At 35.8% G+C, this 20420-nt stretch overlaps 1 protein-coding gene across 1 annotated transcript; it reads right to left on the reverse strand.

Moving 5' to 3' along the window:
* Nucleotides 1-7708: 7708 nt before the first annotated feature.
* LOC113751944 (U-box domain-containing protein 12-like) lies at nt 7709-8654 on the reverse strand. The gene is made up of 3 exons (XM_027296089.1): nt 8464-8654; nt 8192-8357; nt 7709-8020 (listed from the first exon to the last, which is right to left on the reverse strand). Exons 1-3 carry the CDS (start codon nt 8652-8654, stop codon nt 7709-7711), a joined length of 669 nt encoding a protein of 222 aa, XP_027151890.1.
* Nucleotides 8655-20420: the final 11766 nt, after the last annotated feature.

A 20420-nucleotide genomic window follows, 5' to 3' on the forward strand; every position in this document is an offset into this window, starting at 1 on the left:
TTCAAGATGTTTAGAGAGCACCCAATTGTTGGAGATGCTGTTGCAACTGCATTGACCCGTTGTATTCTCCTCTATACCACTCCATTCTGGACAATGATTTACAGTAGGGGGCTTCTTGATCAGGTACGCAAGGCATTGCAATCCTTTTATTTTTAATTTTTGAAAAGAGTTGCGAAGGAGGAGGAATTGAAATGGCAAGAATCTAAGCCTTAAGTTCACAAACGAAAATCCATGCCATACTTTCAATCATTGAACATTAAAGATTTTTAAACTGATTAAAAGGTTATAATGTATCAAAAGTTTATAAAGAAAGGGCCATTTTAAAGCACTACTTTTGTATTGAGAAAAAGAGAAAAGAGCAAAGGAAATTTCTTTTGTGTTTTGGTAGTGAAATAATTGTGCATTTTATTTGATGGTATTTGGTCTCAATTTTGGTCACTTATTATGCAAAGTAATGGGCTTCTGCTCATAATTGATATTTGTGTCAGTTACAGGCGATTGGTGTCAAAACTGGTGAAAAAAGGTCAAATTTCAGAAGATTATTCGTTCCAGAGCGTGCCTATGTCAGAGACCGCAGAGTTACGTCCAAAAGACGGACCGCGGGACTTATCCCTGGAAGCTGCTGCTATTCTTAGGAGACGTGTTTTGAAGCTGCGTGGGATTAGGAAACATCTTCAGAGAATACCATTGGCAACAACTCAAGGAGGAAAATAAGGAAGCTATCCTTCAGGGAAACAAACTCTCAATTGGCAAAATTCGGTGGCGGCGCAAACACTTTAAATAGGACAGCAATAGACAAGGGTCTGGCATCTTTGGTCGTTGGATCTTTTTCTTCCCTTCTTAACATGAATCAGAGACCAGTGGCTGTACTGCTTTTTACTTCTTTTCAATCAACTAAATTCCATTAAATCTTTCAATTGCATCATCGTTCTGAGGCAAGGCTAGGTTCCTTTATCTAATTGAGGAATAATCAAGGCCCGGTGCACGGACAATTGTGAGATCTTTTAATTGTTTTAAATTCCGCATTCGTGAGTATTTAATTATTCCTTGTTTTAATAGCTTATTATTGTTTGGATTTATTGGATTAATGTGGTTAGTTATTCAATTGTCTGAATAGTATACTGCCAATTAGGACAAGGGTGCGTATCACTTGATTGTCTTAAATTAGTGGTAAATGGCACAATTTCATTGCCTCGCAAGCAGTCTAATCTGGGTCGTAGAAATAGTTAATCTAGTTTAAATGAACCCGTATGTATGTTTGTTAACTAGAATTGGATCTCTCTAATTCCTAAGGTTGTGAATAGATTAAATCCTTCGAGCGTCTCTGGGGTTATCTATTTTACAAGGGAGTAGTTTAAAAGCGTCTCTGGACTACCGTAAAATTAAGGAGAGATTGGTAGTTTGGCAGTTGCTAAATTGTTAGAACCAATTTTTTTGCGAGCGTGTGAATTATTCGTGGTATCTATGATCAATTGCATGAACCAGTGCTGAAATTAATTCCTTGACTAGGTTGTGTTGATTAATTGTTTATTACATTCGTTAGGTACTACATTTCTGCTAATTAGCAATTCAGTACCCCTACATCTTTAATTTATTTCTTTTTCCTTCCTCCCCCAAATTATCTGTGTACAATAAATCTACCAGTTCTCTGAAGAGACGACCCTACTCACTACTATACTCATTCAGTTTTGGGAGTAGGTCTCATTATAAATTTTATTTTGATAGTTTGACAGCCACCAAATTTTGGCACCGTTGCCGGGGACCTGGTGCCTGATTAATTTGTTTCTTTTTTATTTCATCTTATTTTCATGTCTATTTTTCCTCTTATTTTTTTAACTAGTTTATGGCTGCTAATCTTCTTTATTTTGGTGATGAACTGGATTTTATTTCTAAAATGGGTTATGAGACTTATGCTCTTTCTAATGATCAATTGGTTGTTGCAAATTGTGAAAGTTATTTTGCCTCAGATCATTCAACCGACATATACCGCACATTTCAAAATGGCCTGAGTGCTCCAATCGACACTTTTGGAGATTTTTCACCTCAATATCAAATGTGGTATGTCCCTTATTCAAACGGATATGATCAAGGATGGTGGGACAACTCCAACTTTAATTATACGCCAGAGCCAATCGATTTTCAACATCAATATCAACAGCAACAGCCATCATCCATGTCAGGTATGTCTTTTGAAGAAATGGTTGAATTAATAGCTACTAACACATATCAATTTCAACAGAAGACACAAAGGATGATTAAAAGGATGGAAGATGGAAGGCGTGAATTGGCATCTACAATGACCAAATTGATTTCTCCAATTTATGAAGAATTTCCCTCATAGATCAACATCGATCTTAAAGAAGATGAGAATACAATTATCCTGACAAATGACATGGAACTGCAAGAGTCTCAAGAAGAAGAATCTAAAGATGCAGTTGAAAAGAGAATTGAAGTACAAGAAATGGAACCCCAATATCAAATTGTTCAAATGAATGAATCCAGTGAACAATCTTCAAATGCGGTGACATCTCCTCCATTCATTAATCAATATTCTCCTGACTCTTATTCTTTAATTCCTGATAGTGAGATTGACTTTATTATACCAGAAGATTTTGAATTTTATGACAGGAATAAGTTAAGAGTCATGATGGCAAAATATCTCGAACCAATACGTGCTCGTGATGGAGGAGTGAGTGAAGAATTAAGGTCATTACTTGCTTGTTTGGTGCCATCTACAAATCCATGAAAAATCGTACCTCATGTGCTCAATAATTACTCTATTTACGAGGGTTATCAGGACTATACAGAGAATGAAGTATTGAAACAAGCCACAAGATTTTATCCTCTGTAAATAAACAGGGCAATGTCTAGCCAAAAACATTAAAGAGAGGCGCTGCTTGGGAGGCAACCTAAGGACTAAACTCTTCGTTATTACTATCTTTCATTTTTATATATTTTTTTATTTACTATTATTATTATTTTTATTATGTCTCATTCCCAGTGCTTTATTGGTGTTATGCAGAAGATTGTGACTTCCAAGGCGTGCCCACGTTTCACGAAAAATTTAATGGGTGCTGTTACAAAGAATGGGCAGCCGACTTACGCTTCTTAAGTGTGGTAACGCTTCTCAACCACGGACCGCCGTCGCTACCACGCGATGCAACACAACCCACGGCCATCCGCTGCCACCAAGCACCGCCGCCCAGGCCGCCGCTGCTCGCCATTGCTGCCCACACTCCCTCAACGTCCATCCCCTCTGCATCCGGTGTACTTGGAAATTTTTAGTTCCGCGCCTTAGCGGATGCCCTTCACGGGTTGGGTGAACAAGTTGATCATCTGGATGACCGTCTCACAGCCTTGCAACTCCATTCTTCTATTCAACACAAAATCTAGCAGCCTTCTTTGCCCATGTTGGATTTCAGCCGCCTCATCCTCTTCCCATATAGTGCTTTCGTGGCGTCCTTTTAGCATTCAGGGCAATTCTAGCTCCTTTCTACTTGGTTTCTGTTTTTTTTTTTTTGCTACATTGAGGACAAAGTAGGCCTCAGGTGTAGGGGGAGTAGTTGAAAATTGCTAGAATTTGATGCTATGATGATGATTGTAATTACTCTACAAGCATGAGTAGTGACATTATGTAGGTTAAATGTCTTGTCTTCTTGATAACGGAATTGAATGATGAATTTTGCAAGACTTGGCGATTAGTAACCATTTTGTGAGCTGTTGAGCCAATGAGCATTGAATTGATAACTACTCTATTTTCTTTCATTGAGTGATACCACACATAATTTAATTGTTCTAGAACTTCCTTTGTTATGCATATCAAGACCACATTCTTGAATTTGATGCATTAAAATGATAAGGGCACTTAGGTTAACCATTTTGGACTTTCTAAAGACCGACCCTAATTATATCTCCTCTAGTTGACCATGGTTGGATCTAGATCTTTTCTTTATTTAATAGCTCATTTGGTCACCCTTAAACCCATTGTATTTGAACCCTTTTCATTTTTACCCCGTGTCAAAGGAATGCCTTGATTTCAGTGCATGACGATTTCAAATTGTGATGAAAAAGGATGATTGAAGTTAGCGAGTGTGTCTATATTCCCATGTAGTTGTGCGTATTTGAAAAAACCAAAAAGAAAACAAAGGAAAGAAGGGGGAGAAAGAGAAGAAGAGGAGCACACCAAGAAAGACAAAAAAGAGGAGAAAAGAAAAAAAATAAAAAAATAAAAAAGAAAACAAAGAAAAAAGGAAAAAAAGAGTTACGACGTGCTATTATCAATATGTGTGATGTTGAGATAGTGGGGTGAACCCCTTGGTTGTGTTTGCACTTGCTAATTTCTTGGGAAACTTATGGGTATGCTTTGAAAAGATCATCGAATTGAAGAAGGAAACTGGGATTCATGCAGCGGGTCAGTGGTATTCCTTTGACATAACAAGCTTAAATTACCTATTTGATCCAACCCATGCTTGAGCCCCATTACAACCCGCATCAAAACCCTTTGATTTTTACATTAAATTTGATTTTGGTGGTGGCGATGTGATATATTAGCAAACATATGGTAACATCATTTTATTGTGTGGTGAGAGTGACCCTTTGTGTTTCATATCGGTGTGATAAGTAGTCATATACCATTCTATAAGAGAGGGTTAAGTCTTGCAATTTCTGAATTTGATGACATTGTTAGGAGGATAGGACACTTGTGCTCGCATGTTGGATTGCTACGTGTGTGTAGCTGTACTTGTATCTCTGAACTTTGAAATGCTTGAGGACAAGCATTGTCTTGGTGTTGGGGGATTTGATAATGAGATAATTGTGCATTTTATTTGATGGTATTTGGTCTCAATTTTGACCACTTATTATGCAAAGTGATGGGTTTCTACTCATAATTGATATTTGTGTTAGTTGCAGGCGATTGGTGTTAAAAGTGATAAAAAGAGGCCAAATTCCAAAAGACTATTCATTCCAGAGCGTGCCCACATCAGAGACCGCAGAGTTACGTCCAAAAGACGTACCGCGAGACTTATCCCTGCAAGCAGCCGCTATTCTTGGGAGACGTGTTTTGAAGCTGCGTGTTCAGAGAATACCTTTGGCAACAATTCAAGGAGGAAAATAAGGAAACTATCCTTTAGGGAAACAAACTCTCGATTGGCAAAATTCGATGGCGGCACAAACACTTTAAATAGAACAACAATAAACTAGGGTCTGGCATCTTTGGTCATTGGATCTTTTTCTTCCCTTCTTAACGTGAATCAGAAACCAGCAGCTGTACCGCTTTTTACTTCTTTTCAATCAACTAAATTACATTAAATCTTTCAATTGCATCATCGTTCTGAAGCAAGGTTAGGTTCCTTTATCTAGTTGAGGAATAATCAAGACCCGATGCACGGACAATTGTGAGATCTTTTAATTGTTTTAAATTCTGCATTCGTGAGTATTTAATTACTCCTTATTTTAATAGCCTATTATTGTTTGAATTTATTGGATCAATGTGGCCAGTTGTTCAATTGTCTGAATAGTATACTGCCAATTAGAACAAGGGTGCGTATCACTTGATTGTCTTAAATTAGTGGTAAACGGCACAATTTCATTGCCTCACAAGCAGTCTAATCTGGGTCGTAGGAAGAGTTAATCTAATTTAAATGAACCCGCATGTGTGTTTGTTAACTAGAATTAGGTCTCTCTAATTCCTAAGGCTGTGAATAGATTAAATCTTTCGAGCGTCTCTGGGGTTATCTATTTTACAAGGGAGTAGTTTAAGAGAGTCTCTGGACTACCGTAAAATTAAGGAGAGATTGGTAGTTTGGCGGTTGCTAAATTGCTAGAACCAATTTATTTGCGAGCGTGTGAATTATTCGTGGTATCTATGATCAATTGCATGAACCGGTACCGAAATTAATTCCTTGACTAGGTTGTGTTGATTAATTGTTTATTACATTCATTAGCTACTACATTTCTGCTAATTAGCAATTCAGTACCCCTACATCCTTAATTTATTTCTTTTTCCTTCCTAAAATCAAAAAAATTATCTTTGTACAATAAATCTACCAGTTCCCTGAGGAGACGACCCTACTCACTACTATACTCATTCAATTTTGGGAGTAGGTTTCATTATAAATTTTATTTTTGGTAGTTTGACAGCCACCGGTTTTCTTATTATTCTTTGGAATTTTCCTTTCTAGAATACTTACAGGAAGCTTTTGCATATTAGCATGGGGCTAGTTTTCACGCTTTGCTGGCCAAGGTTCAGGTAATTTAAATTTACGTACTAACAAAGTAGAGGGAAAAAAAAAAAGAGGCCATTCTTATTTGCTTGAGAATAGAAATGGCGTTTAATTTAATTTATTATGATTTTTGACAGTTCTGGTAATCAAGGAGGGTTTTTAGCAGCTATGGTTCCTGGTTTCAATGCTTTCAAATTGCTTCTTTTGGGACTCGAAATGCGGAAAGATGAGAAGGCTGTTAAGTTGATGAGCGGATTGGGAGATCACTATAGGTTCTGGCACCTTAACAAAATGTACTAGAACACTAAACCAGATTACGTAAAGGACATTAATTTTCTAATCCCACACTCAACATCTATTCCATCCTACTCTAGGGAGATGGGGAATCCAATTAAATTGTATAACGGACTACAGAGAAGGCCCATCTATACCAAACGGGTACATTAGCACACCAGTAGATTATTTTTACAGTAGGAGTTGGGATTTGACTCCAACCCACGGGCCGAAGAAGGATCTTATATCCCTCCTGGTTGCCGATTTATTTTTGACAAGTTGATTTAATATATTTCCCATGAAGACTATACATCGTGATTAACAGCCTTTAGTGCAGTTTTGTGCAGCATTTTATAACAGCCATATAAATGACAGGTTGAATATTAGGGCTAATTGCAATATGCACCTTTAAACCATGCATTTTTCTCTCTAAATTATCAATTCGTGACACATGATTGTCCACATCGATAAGTTGAAGCCAATTTAAATTTTCTAAGTGTTTTTTAATGCAACGACTGTAACAAACCTAATTATTTTTCTTTTTTTTTATAAAATCTGTGGGAAGTCTCGAATTTGTGACCTTTCACTTACACTTCCTCCTTCTGAACCATTCAACCCATCGCTTTTCCTTTATAACACACCTTATTTGCTTTTGTTTATCGAAGTACTTTTATCCATTTATGGGTACTATGTCTGTTTAAGCAAAAAATATCTATCTAATTTGTTAGATTTGAAATAACCAATATGCTACAAACTGATGGTGTAAGATACTTTAATGCTACAATCGAAAGCTAAAAATAAAAAGCACTAGTGATAGTTTGTGGGTACACATAACAATTAAACATTGATAATATAATCAACATCAGGAGAGTCATATAAATTGTGCGATATAATTCTATAGTAGCAAATTAAGACAAAACTGAATTTGACCCAAACACATATCAATGTTGGCTTAATCAACTCTATCATAACGATAAACACAATAATGTGTTCAATCAGTATATATTTTCCTAAGGGAAAAATGCACTTTTCATCCTCAAAGTTTGGCCTGTTGATCAATTTCATCCTCAAAGTTTCACCCAAAACACATTTCATCCTCAAAGTTACGTAATTTTGGCCAATTAAAGACAATTGACGGGAAATGAAGAAATTGGCGTTAGACCCAATTGTAAACCCAACAAAAAATAGATTAAACCGAATGGAGCTATTTTTTAACGGAACAAAAATTGTTGCAACGGATGAAAACCAACATTCTTCTTCTTCTTCCCTCTGTCTTTCTGCAACCCCAAAATTTTTTGCCAATCTCTGGATTTGCATCTATCCCTACAGCTTTGGCACATGACCAGTAACATAGCTGCAGCGTGCTCTTTGCATAGTGGTGTACCTTCTTCGATGGCCTCCACTAGAAAGTGGATTACAAGAGATGCAGTCTCAGCAACCTCCTTCAGTGCAATCTCTGACAAGGAAACCATCTTCTCCAATAATGCCCTCGCCTTCTCAATCATCTCTGATTGTTTTCCGAACTAATACATTAGTTGAAGCATGACTTTTACCATACTAGAAGAAACAATAGATGGCATTATTTGAGGATAGGTGGAGAGATTGTGAAATGTTAATATGATATCGAGCTTAGCCTGCACGCTTAGATTTTGGAAACCGCGTTCTTCTGCCAATTGGGAATTTAGGGATCCAACCAGGATCGGGATAGCCCCAGATGCTGCGATTGCTAGCTTGTTAGCGGAGCAAGAAGGAAGAACCAAGAGGGCTGCTGCTGCAAGGTCAATCAATGACTCTTTTTGGCATTGAATGATCTCCAGCAATACTGGTATGGCACCAGAATTTGCAATTCGGATCTTGTTTCTGCAAAATCACAGTAAAATTAGATGGGGAACAATTCTACAGCCAATGCCTTCGGATGCAACTTCAAAAGCTGCAAATTTTAACTGATGCAAACAATACCTTTCACTGTGAAAAGCTAGACAAAGTAGAGCAGAGTGCCGCTTCAGTGGCTTCATAATCTTGCGTACGAAGCATCATAACGAGCCGAGAAATGATCCCTTTTTCTGGTAACTTCTGTCTTAGTTTGGTTGCGAGTTTACCAAGTTCTCTGGCAGCTAAAATCTGAGCTTCCCGTTCATTAGATAGAAGGGCTTCCATTATCACGTCTTCCATGGTTGGAAGCCCTCTAACCCCTCAGTCACTTCTCAACTCTCTTTATGTGAAAATGAAAATATAGAAATGTAGTATTTGATTGCTTCAAGGTGGTGTAAGGTTTGGCTTTTGGGAAAAAAATTTTGGGGTTGCAGAAAGGCGCAGAGGGAAGAAGGAGAAGAATGTTTTTTCGTCCGTTGGAACAATTTTTGTTCCTTTAAAAAATAGCTCCATTCGGTTTAACTCATTTTTTGTTGGGTTTACAGTTGGGTCTAACGCCAATTTCTTCATTTCCCGTCAATTGTCCTTAATTGGCCAAAATTACGTAACTTTGAGGATGAAATGTGTTTTGAGTGAAACTTTGAGGATGAAATTGATCAACAGGCCAAATTTTGAGGATGAAAAGTGCATTTTTCCCATTTTCCTAATTTAACAGGCTTTGAATGTTGTGTGTGGAGGTTCCAAGGCTTGAAAATTATGCAACTCTAACCATTAGGATTTACAAAATGCTTCTACATATAAACATGATTCTTGTCAACTTCCAGTGCAAAAAGTGTAGTTGAACTTTTCTTCAATATTTGTAAACCAACTTATCCAACTTGCCCGTTGGCTAGCTGGTTCCTAGGTTTACAGGTTTGATCAACCAAGTCAAATAATTATTTGCTTTGAGAAGATTAAAATATCATTTTTACTTTTTAACTTTGAAAAAGTACAAAAGATAGTTATTGTAAACTTTGATTAAAGTGTATTGACATATTTTTAACTTTGATATATTTATTTCAAGTAAAATTTATCAATTGTTAAACGGCAATAAAAAATAAATGGTAGCAGCACAAAAATTTCCATATTGTCTTCATCACCAATTGCTTAATGATTGAAAGCCTCTACATCTTTCAATGGCTTCATAAACTAAGCTTGGCTAATTGTTTCATTCAGGCAAATTCTCAAGGCATCATTTTATTACCTTACCGCAATCTCCTTAGCCAGTGTTGTTTATTGGAGAACTTCTCCGGTGGCTGTTGCAGCAGTATGCAAACTTTGTGCTGGAGATCGTACTAGTCTTTGGTCCATTCTCATTTTCTTTAACTACATTATCAAGTCAAATCAATTGTTTCTCGCTTGTATGCTTTTTCCTTATTTCTTGTTTTTTTTCCCATAAAATAAAAACAAGAGCCAGTGTCTAGCTTGTTATGTTTCAAACTTTCCATACAGCAATCAGGACTCAGGAGTATTTGGATTTTGTATTCTTATCCTGCTCCAGGTATAGCTCCTATTGTGGGGAGGCGTTTCGGGAGCCTGAAATTACCATACAATAAAAACAAATCCGTTGCTGGAATTATTGCAATGGTGGCAGCTAGTTTCTTACCCCCATTTTCACATTATCAAAACTTGATGTACAGTTCCCTGACAAAAAAGGTTGCGCAACAGGTAGATGCACTATTTCTCGATATTTGGGTACCTTCAAGAAAGCTGGAAAATGGTACACAAATTCTTTGTGGATTAGTGGTATCAGCACAAAACTTGATGACAATTTGACAGTTCCCCTTGCTTCTATTGGGTAAACTAGAGGGATTCATCAAGGGCAGCTGAGGATTTCATTAGTAGCACTTAATTAATTTTACCAAACTCAAAATGATGTTATTGAAGGTATGTGTTAATTAGTTTAGTTAAACATGCATTTGCAAAATTATTTGTATCAATTAATTCGATCAAAACTCAATGGTTCAAAACTTCTCCAAAGGCCCATTTTTTCGGCACATCTAAATTTATCTGCATTGGATTCCGAAAGAACGGCTACAAGAAAAAAGATTATTAGTGATAACATTTCTTTGTGACGACAAAAAGTCGTCACAAAATGAGGTTGTTTAGTCACGACTTTGAAGGTTGTCACAATTGACTCAAAGCAACTGAGTTTTCAGTGACAACCTTTAATTGTCGTCACAAAACTACTTCGTGCCAGGGGACTTGGAAGACGCGAGATTTGCGATAGTGACGACTTGATAAATGTTGTCAGTAATTATACCGCTTTCTTTGACAACATTTCATTGTTGTCACTGTTTATGTTTACTGACGACCAATTTTCATCAGTAAAATTATAGCGTAGTTAGTGACAACATAAGTATCATCACTAACTTGAACATCTCTAATGCATTTATTTAATTGTGAGCCTCAATATTAATTTAATTTTTTTAAAATTTGATGATTTATTAAACTAGTCATAGTTACTTAAATATTAATTTAATTTTTTAAAAATTTGATGATTTATTAAACTAGCCATAGTTACTCAATAGGTTTTTAACTGAAAAAAATTAATGAAAGTTTCTAGTTAGAACAACTATATAAACTATTACAACTTGAGAAAGAGTATATTTACCAGTTCTTTGAATTTAGCAAAAAATTTTCATCCATTATAATTTTTTGATAAATATGTTAAGAAGTAGTGATTACAAATACATTAGTAAATTTAAATAAAATTTGAAGCTAAAAATTCACTTGTAATATTAATATCGGATCAACTGTTTGATGTCATAAAAAAATTAACTATTTGAAGCAGAACCAAGGTGCATTTACCACTTGTAATATTTCAACATAATTTTCTCATCCATTATGAATATTTTCACAAAAATATTTAAAAGTAGCAAATACTATTATATTAGTAAAATATTAATTCAACTAAAATGTTGGAAACTAAAAAACGTTGATTGAAATTTTGGTACTGAACAAGTAAGGGGGAAATATAAGGAATTGAAATTTCATTCAAAGTCAATATTTTGAGGAGAGGCGCGGAAACACTTAGAACCAAATAGCCAACACTACCAGTATCCTAAAGCCAACACTACCAGTATCACCGAACAAAACACCAGCAGTATCCTAATGCCAACAGCCAACACTTAGAACCAACCGTAGCACACTGCTCATTATCTCTGCCGAAACATCTCCTCGCCATCTCCTAATTGATCTTGGCTCGGAAATGATCAAATAGAAGACCACATTTAGCAGCAACTCTCTACCAAAAAGGTATGCCGATTCTCGGCGGAAGAAATCAGAAAATGAAGGAGGGCGGCGGACAAGGATTAGCAAAGAGAAAAACTATCGGGCAAGCCAACGGAAAAGAGAGGGAGCTTCGGCTGAGGAAAGAATAGCTACGAAAAGAGGAAAAACAGAGGGAAGGAAAAGGAGAGCGGCGAAAAAAAAAAGCAAAAGGAGAGAGTTGAAGTCAGAGAGAGGTAGACTAAGAGAAGAAAGAAAAACAGAGAGGAAACTATGGCAGAAATAGAGCAAAAGTAAACCCCAGAAACCCTAGTTGACGGTGAGGTGAAGGAATCGTCCACTCAAGACATAAAAATAGTCGAAGCCCAAGCTGATGACGCGGCGGTTGGCGGTGCCGGCAGTTTAAAGCGCGTCAGAGATGAAGCTGACGAGGAGGGAGAGAACAACGAAGATGTCAAGAAGTTGAAGGCTGATGATAAGCACGTAGAAGAGGAGAGAGGCAGTTCAACGGCTTGATTGATGTCTACACCAGAGGTCCTCATTGGATGCTTGCCTTGGAGAATTTTGCTTTGGCTAGACCATGAGAGGTAATTTCTTCGTTTACAGTTCAGTCTTCCTTCTGTGTTTTACATAGCCCGTGAATATATGTGTTTTATATGATGCTGGGATTGAAATCCATTTTGTTCTGATGAATTTTGGGGCTAGATATAATATCACTTGAACAAAGAATCACTGAAATTTTTAATGCCCATGACCTGTTTGATAAAAAGCCCAAACGAAAGTTTTGAACCAAAAGAGGGGATTTTGTGCTTTTTTATTCAATATGGACTCTGGCCAGTCCAAAGTTAGGCAGAATCCGTGCGTTTGCTAGTCGGGAAGAAAAAGAAAAGCCATGATTCTTGAAGTTGATTTTTTCCACTTTTTCGTTGTTGCATTCCGCGATGTTCAGAGCATTTTTGCCGTGCGTTTGCTAAGTACAATTGTCATGTTGATTGTTCAGGATTTTAGATCATATGTGCCTTATGTGTTAAATTGAACTGAAAGCTCTTGCTTATTGAACAATTTTGGGGCCGATTAACTTCAATTGGAGCAAAAGTCTGATGAAATTTCTAATGCCCCAACCTGTTCGACGAAATGCCTAACTAGGTTCTGATTGAAAAATGTTTGCCCTGTTTGCTGGTTCACCGAGTAGCGTTTGGAACTAGAATGATATGATTTCTCCAAGTTGCCAGATTGGTTTGAGAATTTGAATGTAAATAGACAGCAATCTATTCGTTAGTACTTATGGGCTGTTTTCTCTTGTTTATCTCTTCCATTTCATAGGTTCCCTCTGTTTCATGTCTCTCTTTGATAAATTAGTCAGATGTTGAGAATCTTTTTTACTGAGCGTGAGTCATGTTTAACTTCGCTCTTGTTACATGAAGCAGCAAGTTCCGTTTAGCTGGAACCCTTTTTCTTTTATGCTTCACATTTCGCAATTCGTAAAGTCCGCGGCTTATAAATTTGTTGCACAGCAATTCACAAGCTCTATGTTCATTTGCATTTGTTAGCATTGAGGTTTATCCTTTGGGTTATGATCGTTTCATCATGATTAGTTTCCAGGTCTCCAAATGTATGAAGAAAATTTGTTGTTGTTTTCCCTTTTTGCTCACTTGCCGTTTTTTATGCTCCATGATGTTTCTTTTTCTCATTTTACTCTTGCTGTGAGTAAATCACCTTGAGTTTATAAAGTAAGTTCATGCATAACTTTGCTATCACTACTGGTCGTTGTGGACAGAGTAGGAAGATTTGATATCTGCTTACTAATTTAGGTTAGAAATGAACAGCAAAAACAAAGTACTGATTTAGCTTTTTGAATACTTGCTAAACATTAATGTCATGCAATTTCCAGTTAAACCTAATGATTTGCTATGTGGTGTCCTGATTCTAGTTTTTCTGTTTGCAATGACATTTAGGCTTTAAAGCTCAAACGGAAACTTTGATGGCTCCTAATTACCGCCTTTACTTTGGAAAATCCTTTCTTTCCTTGTTGAATTTTATCATGGCACTGTCTTCTTCATTCCCTTTGTCTCTGCTAACCAAAGCTTCTGATTTCTTGTTAGAAATATGGTGCAGACAATTTGTTGTTCTGTCTCAGACCCTTCGTTTCTGAAATTAGCTCCTACTTAGTTGCCAAAAACTGTTGTTCGATGATATGTAAAGTTGCAGACGGAAATGGTAAAGTAATTCAAGTAAAGAACTAATTACTAGTAAATTAGCAAACATGAACCTGAAGAGGACCTAATTGTAGCATTGACAGAATAACCATCTTCAAGAAGCCTTTTGATCAACCATGATGCCAAAAGTCCAGTTCCACCTGTTACACATACTCTCCCCTTCTCCATCTTCTCCCCTTCCATTAATTTGTGTCCGTCTAGCCTTTAATACCAATATAGTACTGTTTGGTCTCTTTGCAGTGGATTGTCAGTTTCAACTTGAAGAATTAATGTATTTCCAGTATAGTATTTCACTTGAAGAATACCAATATAGTACATGCGAAATGTATTTCCTTCAAGTAGTTAAAGGGAATCTTCCTTGTTAGTTAGACTGTTGTGCTGAGTCAACAATCAAGTAGTTATTTTGTTATTCTTGAGCTGTATAAGAATGCAGAAATCCGGATTGGGCAACATGGAAAAATCATTTTGAATAATATCTCTCTTTCTTCTTCCTCAAGTCTAGTTTCTCTCCCCCTTATCACTCTATTTCTGCTGCAATTGCTGCATTCATTACGGTGGTATCAGATTAGTGAATGCTTGTTACTTTTGTTGTTTATTTAGCAATTAGAGACTATTTTGCTTTTGTCACCTGATAACTTTACTAATAACTTTACTACTTTATTGCAGATATATTGCTCATTTTGGAGGTTTCGAAGAAGATTAGCAGTACGGCTTACATGTCGGCTCAAAAACTGTGGTTATAGTGCTGTCTTAAGTTTAGAAAATGTTTCGGAAGCGCAGGAAATGTTTTGGGACTTGGAATATGTTTTTTAGTGCAGTCTTGACTTATATGAGTAGTATTTGTTCTACTCAAACTTATGAAACTATTTGTACTATGATGTTGCACTTATTTATGACATTTGAATATTTAATATGTTATTCTGGCATATTCTATTGTAACGGGTGCCGACGTTTGTTATTTATTAAACATTGCTGATGTTTTCATTTTTTAGATATTATTGTAGTAGGAAAGTCATGTGTAAGGTGTTGTAAATGAGTAGTATTTTTCTAGGCAAGATGTCTTTATTGACAATTGTTATTGTCACTCAATCAAAACTGTCTATTGATAAGGGATTGTTGCCACAGTTGATCAGGGGTTTATTGACAACAAAGTTGTCACTAATTCCCCTATGCCCTCACTACCGTCCCTCCATGCATCACTGACAAGAGAAGGTGTCGTCACTAGATTTATAGTTTTTACTGATGACATATGTTGTCATAAAAAATTTCCTTCACTGACGACTCTAAGGTCGTCACTGTATACTTTCATTTTTTACTGACGACATAGATTGTCATAAAAAAGCTTCTATTTACTGACGACTTTAAAGTCGTCACTGTATACTTTTACCGACGGAGATTCAATGACGACCCTGCGACAACTGAAATGTTGTCAATAATGGTTATCAGTGACGACTTTTTGATTTTTTGTGACGAAAGGTAGTTATTACTGATGACCAAAATTCTTGTAGTGACAAGTCCTGGTTTGTTAAAGTGTTAGGATGTTGTTCGTCATAGTTTTTTTTTTTAATTTTTTAATTTTACTTTGATAGTTTCCTCTTGAGAAGTTCTGGGGCAAATTTTTAAAACAATAATTGAAAGCAAGATTTTTTTTTTTCTTTTTCAATTAGCTCGATCAACATATGGAGGGATTGATTTGAATAAGGCCGGTAAATTGTTCACATAATAATCATGTAGAAAACACTACGACATGAATGTCTACATTCATGATTTAGTTCCAACTTCCAACTGGAAAACTATACCGGGACCATGAATTAGAGAATGGACATACATTCCATCCATTTTTTTTTTTTTGAGAATATATGCAAAGATTTTCAGCAAAGTTCATCCCATTCGTATGCTTCTTGTTAAGTTCAAGGATATAAATTTGTCTACAATGAAACCAACAAATATGTTTTTATTGCAGTACTTTATAACATTTGAGTTCCATCTTATTGATTCCAAAGACACTTAAGCCTCTTCACCGTTTTTACCAACAATTGATGATCAATATCCATGCAATTGGTAACAAGAAATGCCTAAACATCAACTAAGGCCTCCGGTAGTAAGCAATTATGGTATATCCAGTCTGGGCAAAGGTGAAGGCAAAAAGAAACATTGAACCTATTACAGATATACTTGCCCATGGATTCTTAAAGTAAGCCCTAACAAGATTGGCTCTCCAACGAACCCGAGGTCTACTGCAGTATTTGATAACCTTCTTTTCGACCATGTAAACTGAGCTATCAGGATCAATTGTGATCTCTGGTTAGACTAAACGCAAGAGAATTTTGGATGATCCCACAAGAGCGAAGGAGACTAATGTCCTTGGAATCTCGGATAATATTGTTCATGAAAGCAAGATAGTTAGTCACTTCTCTGCCTGCGCCGACGTGTAAACGCTCGAAAGCTAATAGGTTGAGAAAGAATGTTTCAGTAATATTATCCACAACAATTACAGGAACCTTGAGGGTGACGCAGAAAACACCTTTGTAAAATCTTATGTCCTGGAGACTTGTACTTCTACTCCTTTGAATTTGGATTCCTGCTTCGTGAAGCTCTGTTGTAGATGGAATTGTCTTCTCAAGAACCCGACTTGGCCATATTTTTCTACGTCGATGACTGGCATCGGAAGGCAAGAGCAAAACCCTGTGACAAATATCTAATACATGCAAGGATTTGTCTATGGATTTGTGGCGACTGTAACTGTCGAGATTGTAGAGGCGAAACAACAGCTTGTTGACGTAATCCTCTGCCTATATGCAACATGAAGATCAATTTGCTCAAAAGTTGATGCACTCAGAGCTAGACTTGCATATATAGAGTATGATAATCTAACGTATTTGTTCAAATCGGTGTGTTATAAAAGTCGCAGAAACGCAGGTAATGAGAAGGAAAATGATGTAAGCGTGTACTGTTTATATACCTTTATCACTAATACTTTGCAAAATTATGATAATTTGGAATAAATTAGTGCTTCCTTTAGGGTATGCATCATCCAAATTAGTAGTGTAAGGTGTGAAGTGATACTGATTGATAAATTTATGGTGTAATTTTATTCAAAATATAAGTTAAAACATCGTAAAGTGAGAACTTTCTGAATTTGTCACACAATAAACTTTCAGAAAATCAACTTCAGACCTTGACCGATCCATCCATCTATGCTGGTATAGGACCGGGTTTTGCTGAAAGAAGAGATCAATTTGTGACAGGAACGCTAAAGGATTAGGGATGGCAATGGGAAAGGGTGCCCGCGGGGGTCTCTTGGGGCGGGGGCGGGGGGGAATTTTTTCCCCCCGTTTAGAAACGGGGCACCCGCAAAAAAAAAGTATATATATAAATAAATATATATAATATGTAATTTAATTAGTTATAAACTTATGATAATGATATTATTAGTTAGATGTATTATATAATGTATATTAGTGTAGGTAATATAATTGATATTATCAATTATATGAATAATTAGACATGTCTACTAATAAAATTTATTAATTAGTTATACTAAATTTACTAATACATTTATACTAAATTTCTAATTACACTTAATAGAATAACACTTTTTTCTCAAAAAAAAGCACAAACACAATAATGAATTAGTGATTGTATTTGTACCAAAAGTGAAAACTTGACTATTTTAGTTGTATTTATTTAATCATGTTGGATTGTATTCAAATAACTTTTGTTTGATTGTTTTTATGAGTTTCAATTGTAAAATTACAATGAATAATAACTTGATGATGTGTTAATATTTTAGTATTTGATTATTTATTAAAATTTAACTATAATAAAATTTTATTAACCCCGCGACGACAATTTTATTAACCCCGCGGGTGCCCCCGCTGGGGAAGCGGGGCGGGGCGGGGAGAGTGGGAGACGGGGGACGGGGCGGGGATCGGGGGGAATTAATAGGCAACGGGGCGGGGGGTGGGGAGGGGTCCCCCGCCCCAACCCCGCCCCATTGCCATCCCTATAAAGGATCAATCAAATGCTCCAATGCATTTATTTGTCCCAAAATTCAAATATATCATGATTTGTATAATCAAAAGCTTCATTTAGGATTACCAACCTAATGGCAAACAAGCATGGGTTCTTAGAATCATAATCATTAATTTTGCACAAATTGTTTGATATGTATTCTTTTTAAAAAAAAAAAATGCACCGTCAACCATTCTCAAATTTGAGCCCACCAAATACAGTTGTTCCAGATAGATGGGGCTCCATGTCAAACGTTATTCGAGAGATCAATTTATTTCTCAAGACCAATAACTCTTTTTTTTTTTTTGGGGTTCCAGAGGGACCGTGGTGGTTGATTAAGAAAATAAGAACTGCTCGGAACACAAATTGCCTGCCAAAAATGGGCCTATTGATGAGGATGAAGGCCACAGCGAATCTGATTGGTCTTGGTTTTATGCTAGTATAGGGCCGGCTTTTGCTGTCGGGCTTTGGGAGTTTTGGGAATCCTTCTCTTCAAGAAGTCATGGCGCTATGCATACTTCCAAGTTTATAGAAAGTGCATTGAAGACTACTCACTTGAGGAGGAATTTCTGTTGAGTAAGTACATATAAAAGGCACCACAATTTGCGAAGCATACTATCCTTGATAATTTGCTCTTTGAAAATTTCACATTTTTGTAGACATTCCTTCATCTAACTAATTCTTTTTGCCTTTGTATGTTGATTGTAGAGAACTAAATAGAACTTAACATAGATAATTTGAAAATTTATTGTCATTTGTAATTTGTTTTTTCCAAATATTTCTAAATATTTGTGGTATGCATCCCAACTTGCCCAATTCTATCCAATAAGAAAATGATAGAGCTTAATAAGTTTTTTATTTTCAAGCAAACAATAACGTAGAAATTGAAACGTAAAGTAGCAGATGCCGGTTACCAATTAACTAACCAAGATGATTCTAACACCAAATCAATAGGTTTCGAAGGAATTTTTCCCCAATAAACTATTATTTGGTTGGAAGCCAAATATTTCCTTTCCTTGCCTTTTGATAATTTTGATCCCAAAAACTAGATAACAAAACCTTTCTCTCGTTCTACTAGCAATTGTTTCAACTCTTAAAAAAGTTTGAATTCAAATAATTCTCTTATATTATCCATATTTACATTGCAGTCTATTATGTTTCATTAAAGTCCATATTACGACAATCTCATTGATTTTTGTTTATTTACAACCGATTATAAAAATAATTATTTTACTGTTAGCATTTGAATGGAATAAATATTCTATGTCGAACAATTTAGTTTGTTTTTCTTGTTCACTGATCTAATTTTCTGTCAACGTTTTATGCTTTAGAAGAATTCTATAGTTGTTTATGCTAATAGTTGATGTAGTTATTTAATTTCTAATTGGTTTTCAATCTAGCTTTTCTCTCAAAAACTCTTACAAACTACTAATTAATGTTTTTCAGGTACTTTTGAACCATTGATTATTCTAGATGAATAGATTTTTAAATTCATATAATGCTGATATATATTTTTCCTTTCCTAGATTAGTTTTCTACCTCAAAAGGATAAAGTGAAAAAAAAAAAGGGGAAAATTTTTGAAACCTCACAAACAGCGCGGTTGTTTGTGACCTTGAGTAAAGTAGGTTTGATCAAGGTTAGAGGAAAGAAGTAGACAGAACTTAAGGTCCGTATCCCCCCAGAAGCAGCTTCTATCATCGTTGATGTCCAGGAAAACCAAAGATATTAGACTAGCAACTCTGATAGATGACATCAACAATTTAAACTCTTTATTTCAAAAATGCTTATTTTGTTTAGATATAGCAAATGACAATATAAGTAAATTTGTTAGTACTTATGCAGTTGGCATTTGTGGTGATGAGGAATGGAACAATCCTCAAGGTGTCTAACACTTTTGAATAGTCTCTTGGAGCCGTTGCTCTACAAGTGTAAAGTTATGAATTATCAATACTTCGTTTCAACAAAAAAAAAAAAAATGCTCAAGAACTACTTTTTGAAGTGACTTTCTCACATTTTTCTGCAAATCAATTGTACTGAATAGGTGCAAAGATCCATAGAATTTTATACAAAAGTAATGTTCTGTGAAATTAATTTCACGTAACCCCTTTGACGTATAACATAATTGCAAAAGCTAGCAATAGGCATCGAGAATCACACTTAGCTCTCATATTTTAATGCTTACATAAACAAACCCAAATAAGATTAGCAAAATGTTGCTTTGATTTTCCCAAAATATGCTTTTCTATCTACAAATGCAGAGATAAAAAAAATCAACTGTTGACTACTTCATAACTTCCCACCGTAAACAAATTACGCTGTTGTGCCATTGTAACATTGTTTGATCAAAAATAGTAACTAGAGATTTTCTTACTTTGTTTTATTTTTAGTATTTTTTTTTTATTTTAGTGTAAGTAGAAGGTCTTGAATCCAGAATCTCTTACTTGTACTCCCTTCTCCTTATCACCCAATCCATCTGACAGGTATTGTGTCGCGCCCCATTTTTCGCGATGGAAAAATAAAATGGTGTTTATAAAAGATGTGATTGTTATT

Source organism: Coffea eugenioides, chromosome 11 (assembly GCF_003713205.1).
Source record: "Coffea eugenioides isolate CCC68of chromosome 11, Ceug_1.0, whole genome shotgun sequence".
NCBI classification, from domain to species: Eukaryota; Viridiplantae; Streptophyta; class Magnoliopsida; order Gentianales; family Rubiaceae; genus Coffea; species Coffea eugenioides.

What these genes read in the sequence shown, in the direction of transcription:
- LOC113751944 (XM_027296089.1), bottom strand. Translation starts at nt 8,654, where the DNA reads ATGGAAGCCCTTCTATCTAATGAACGGGAAGCTCAGATTTTAGCTGCC. An exon ending in ACTTTGTCTAGCTTTTCACA is followed by an intron (nt 8,358 to 8,463) that starts GTGAAAGGTATT and finishes GTGATTTTGCAG; the next exon opens with AAACAAGATCCGAATTGCAA. An exon ending in CTGGGGCTATCCCGATCCTG is followed by an intron (nt 8,021 to 8,191) that starts GTTGGATCCCTA and finishes CTAATGTATTAG; the next exon opens with TTCGGAAAACAATCAGAGAT.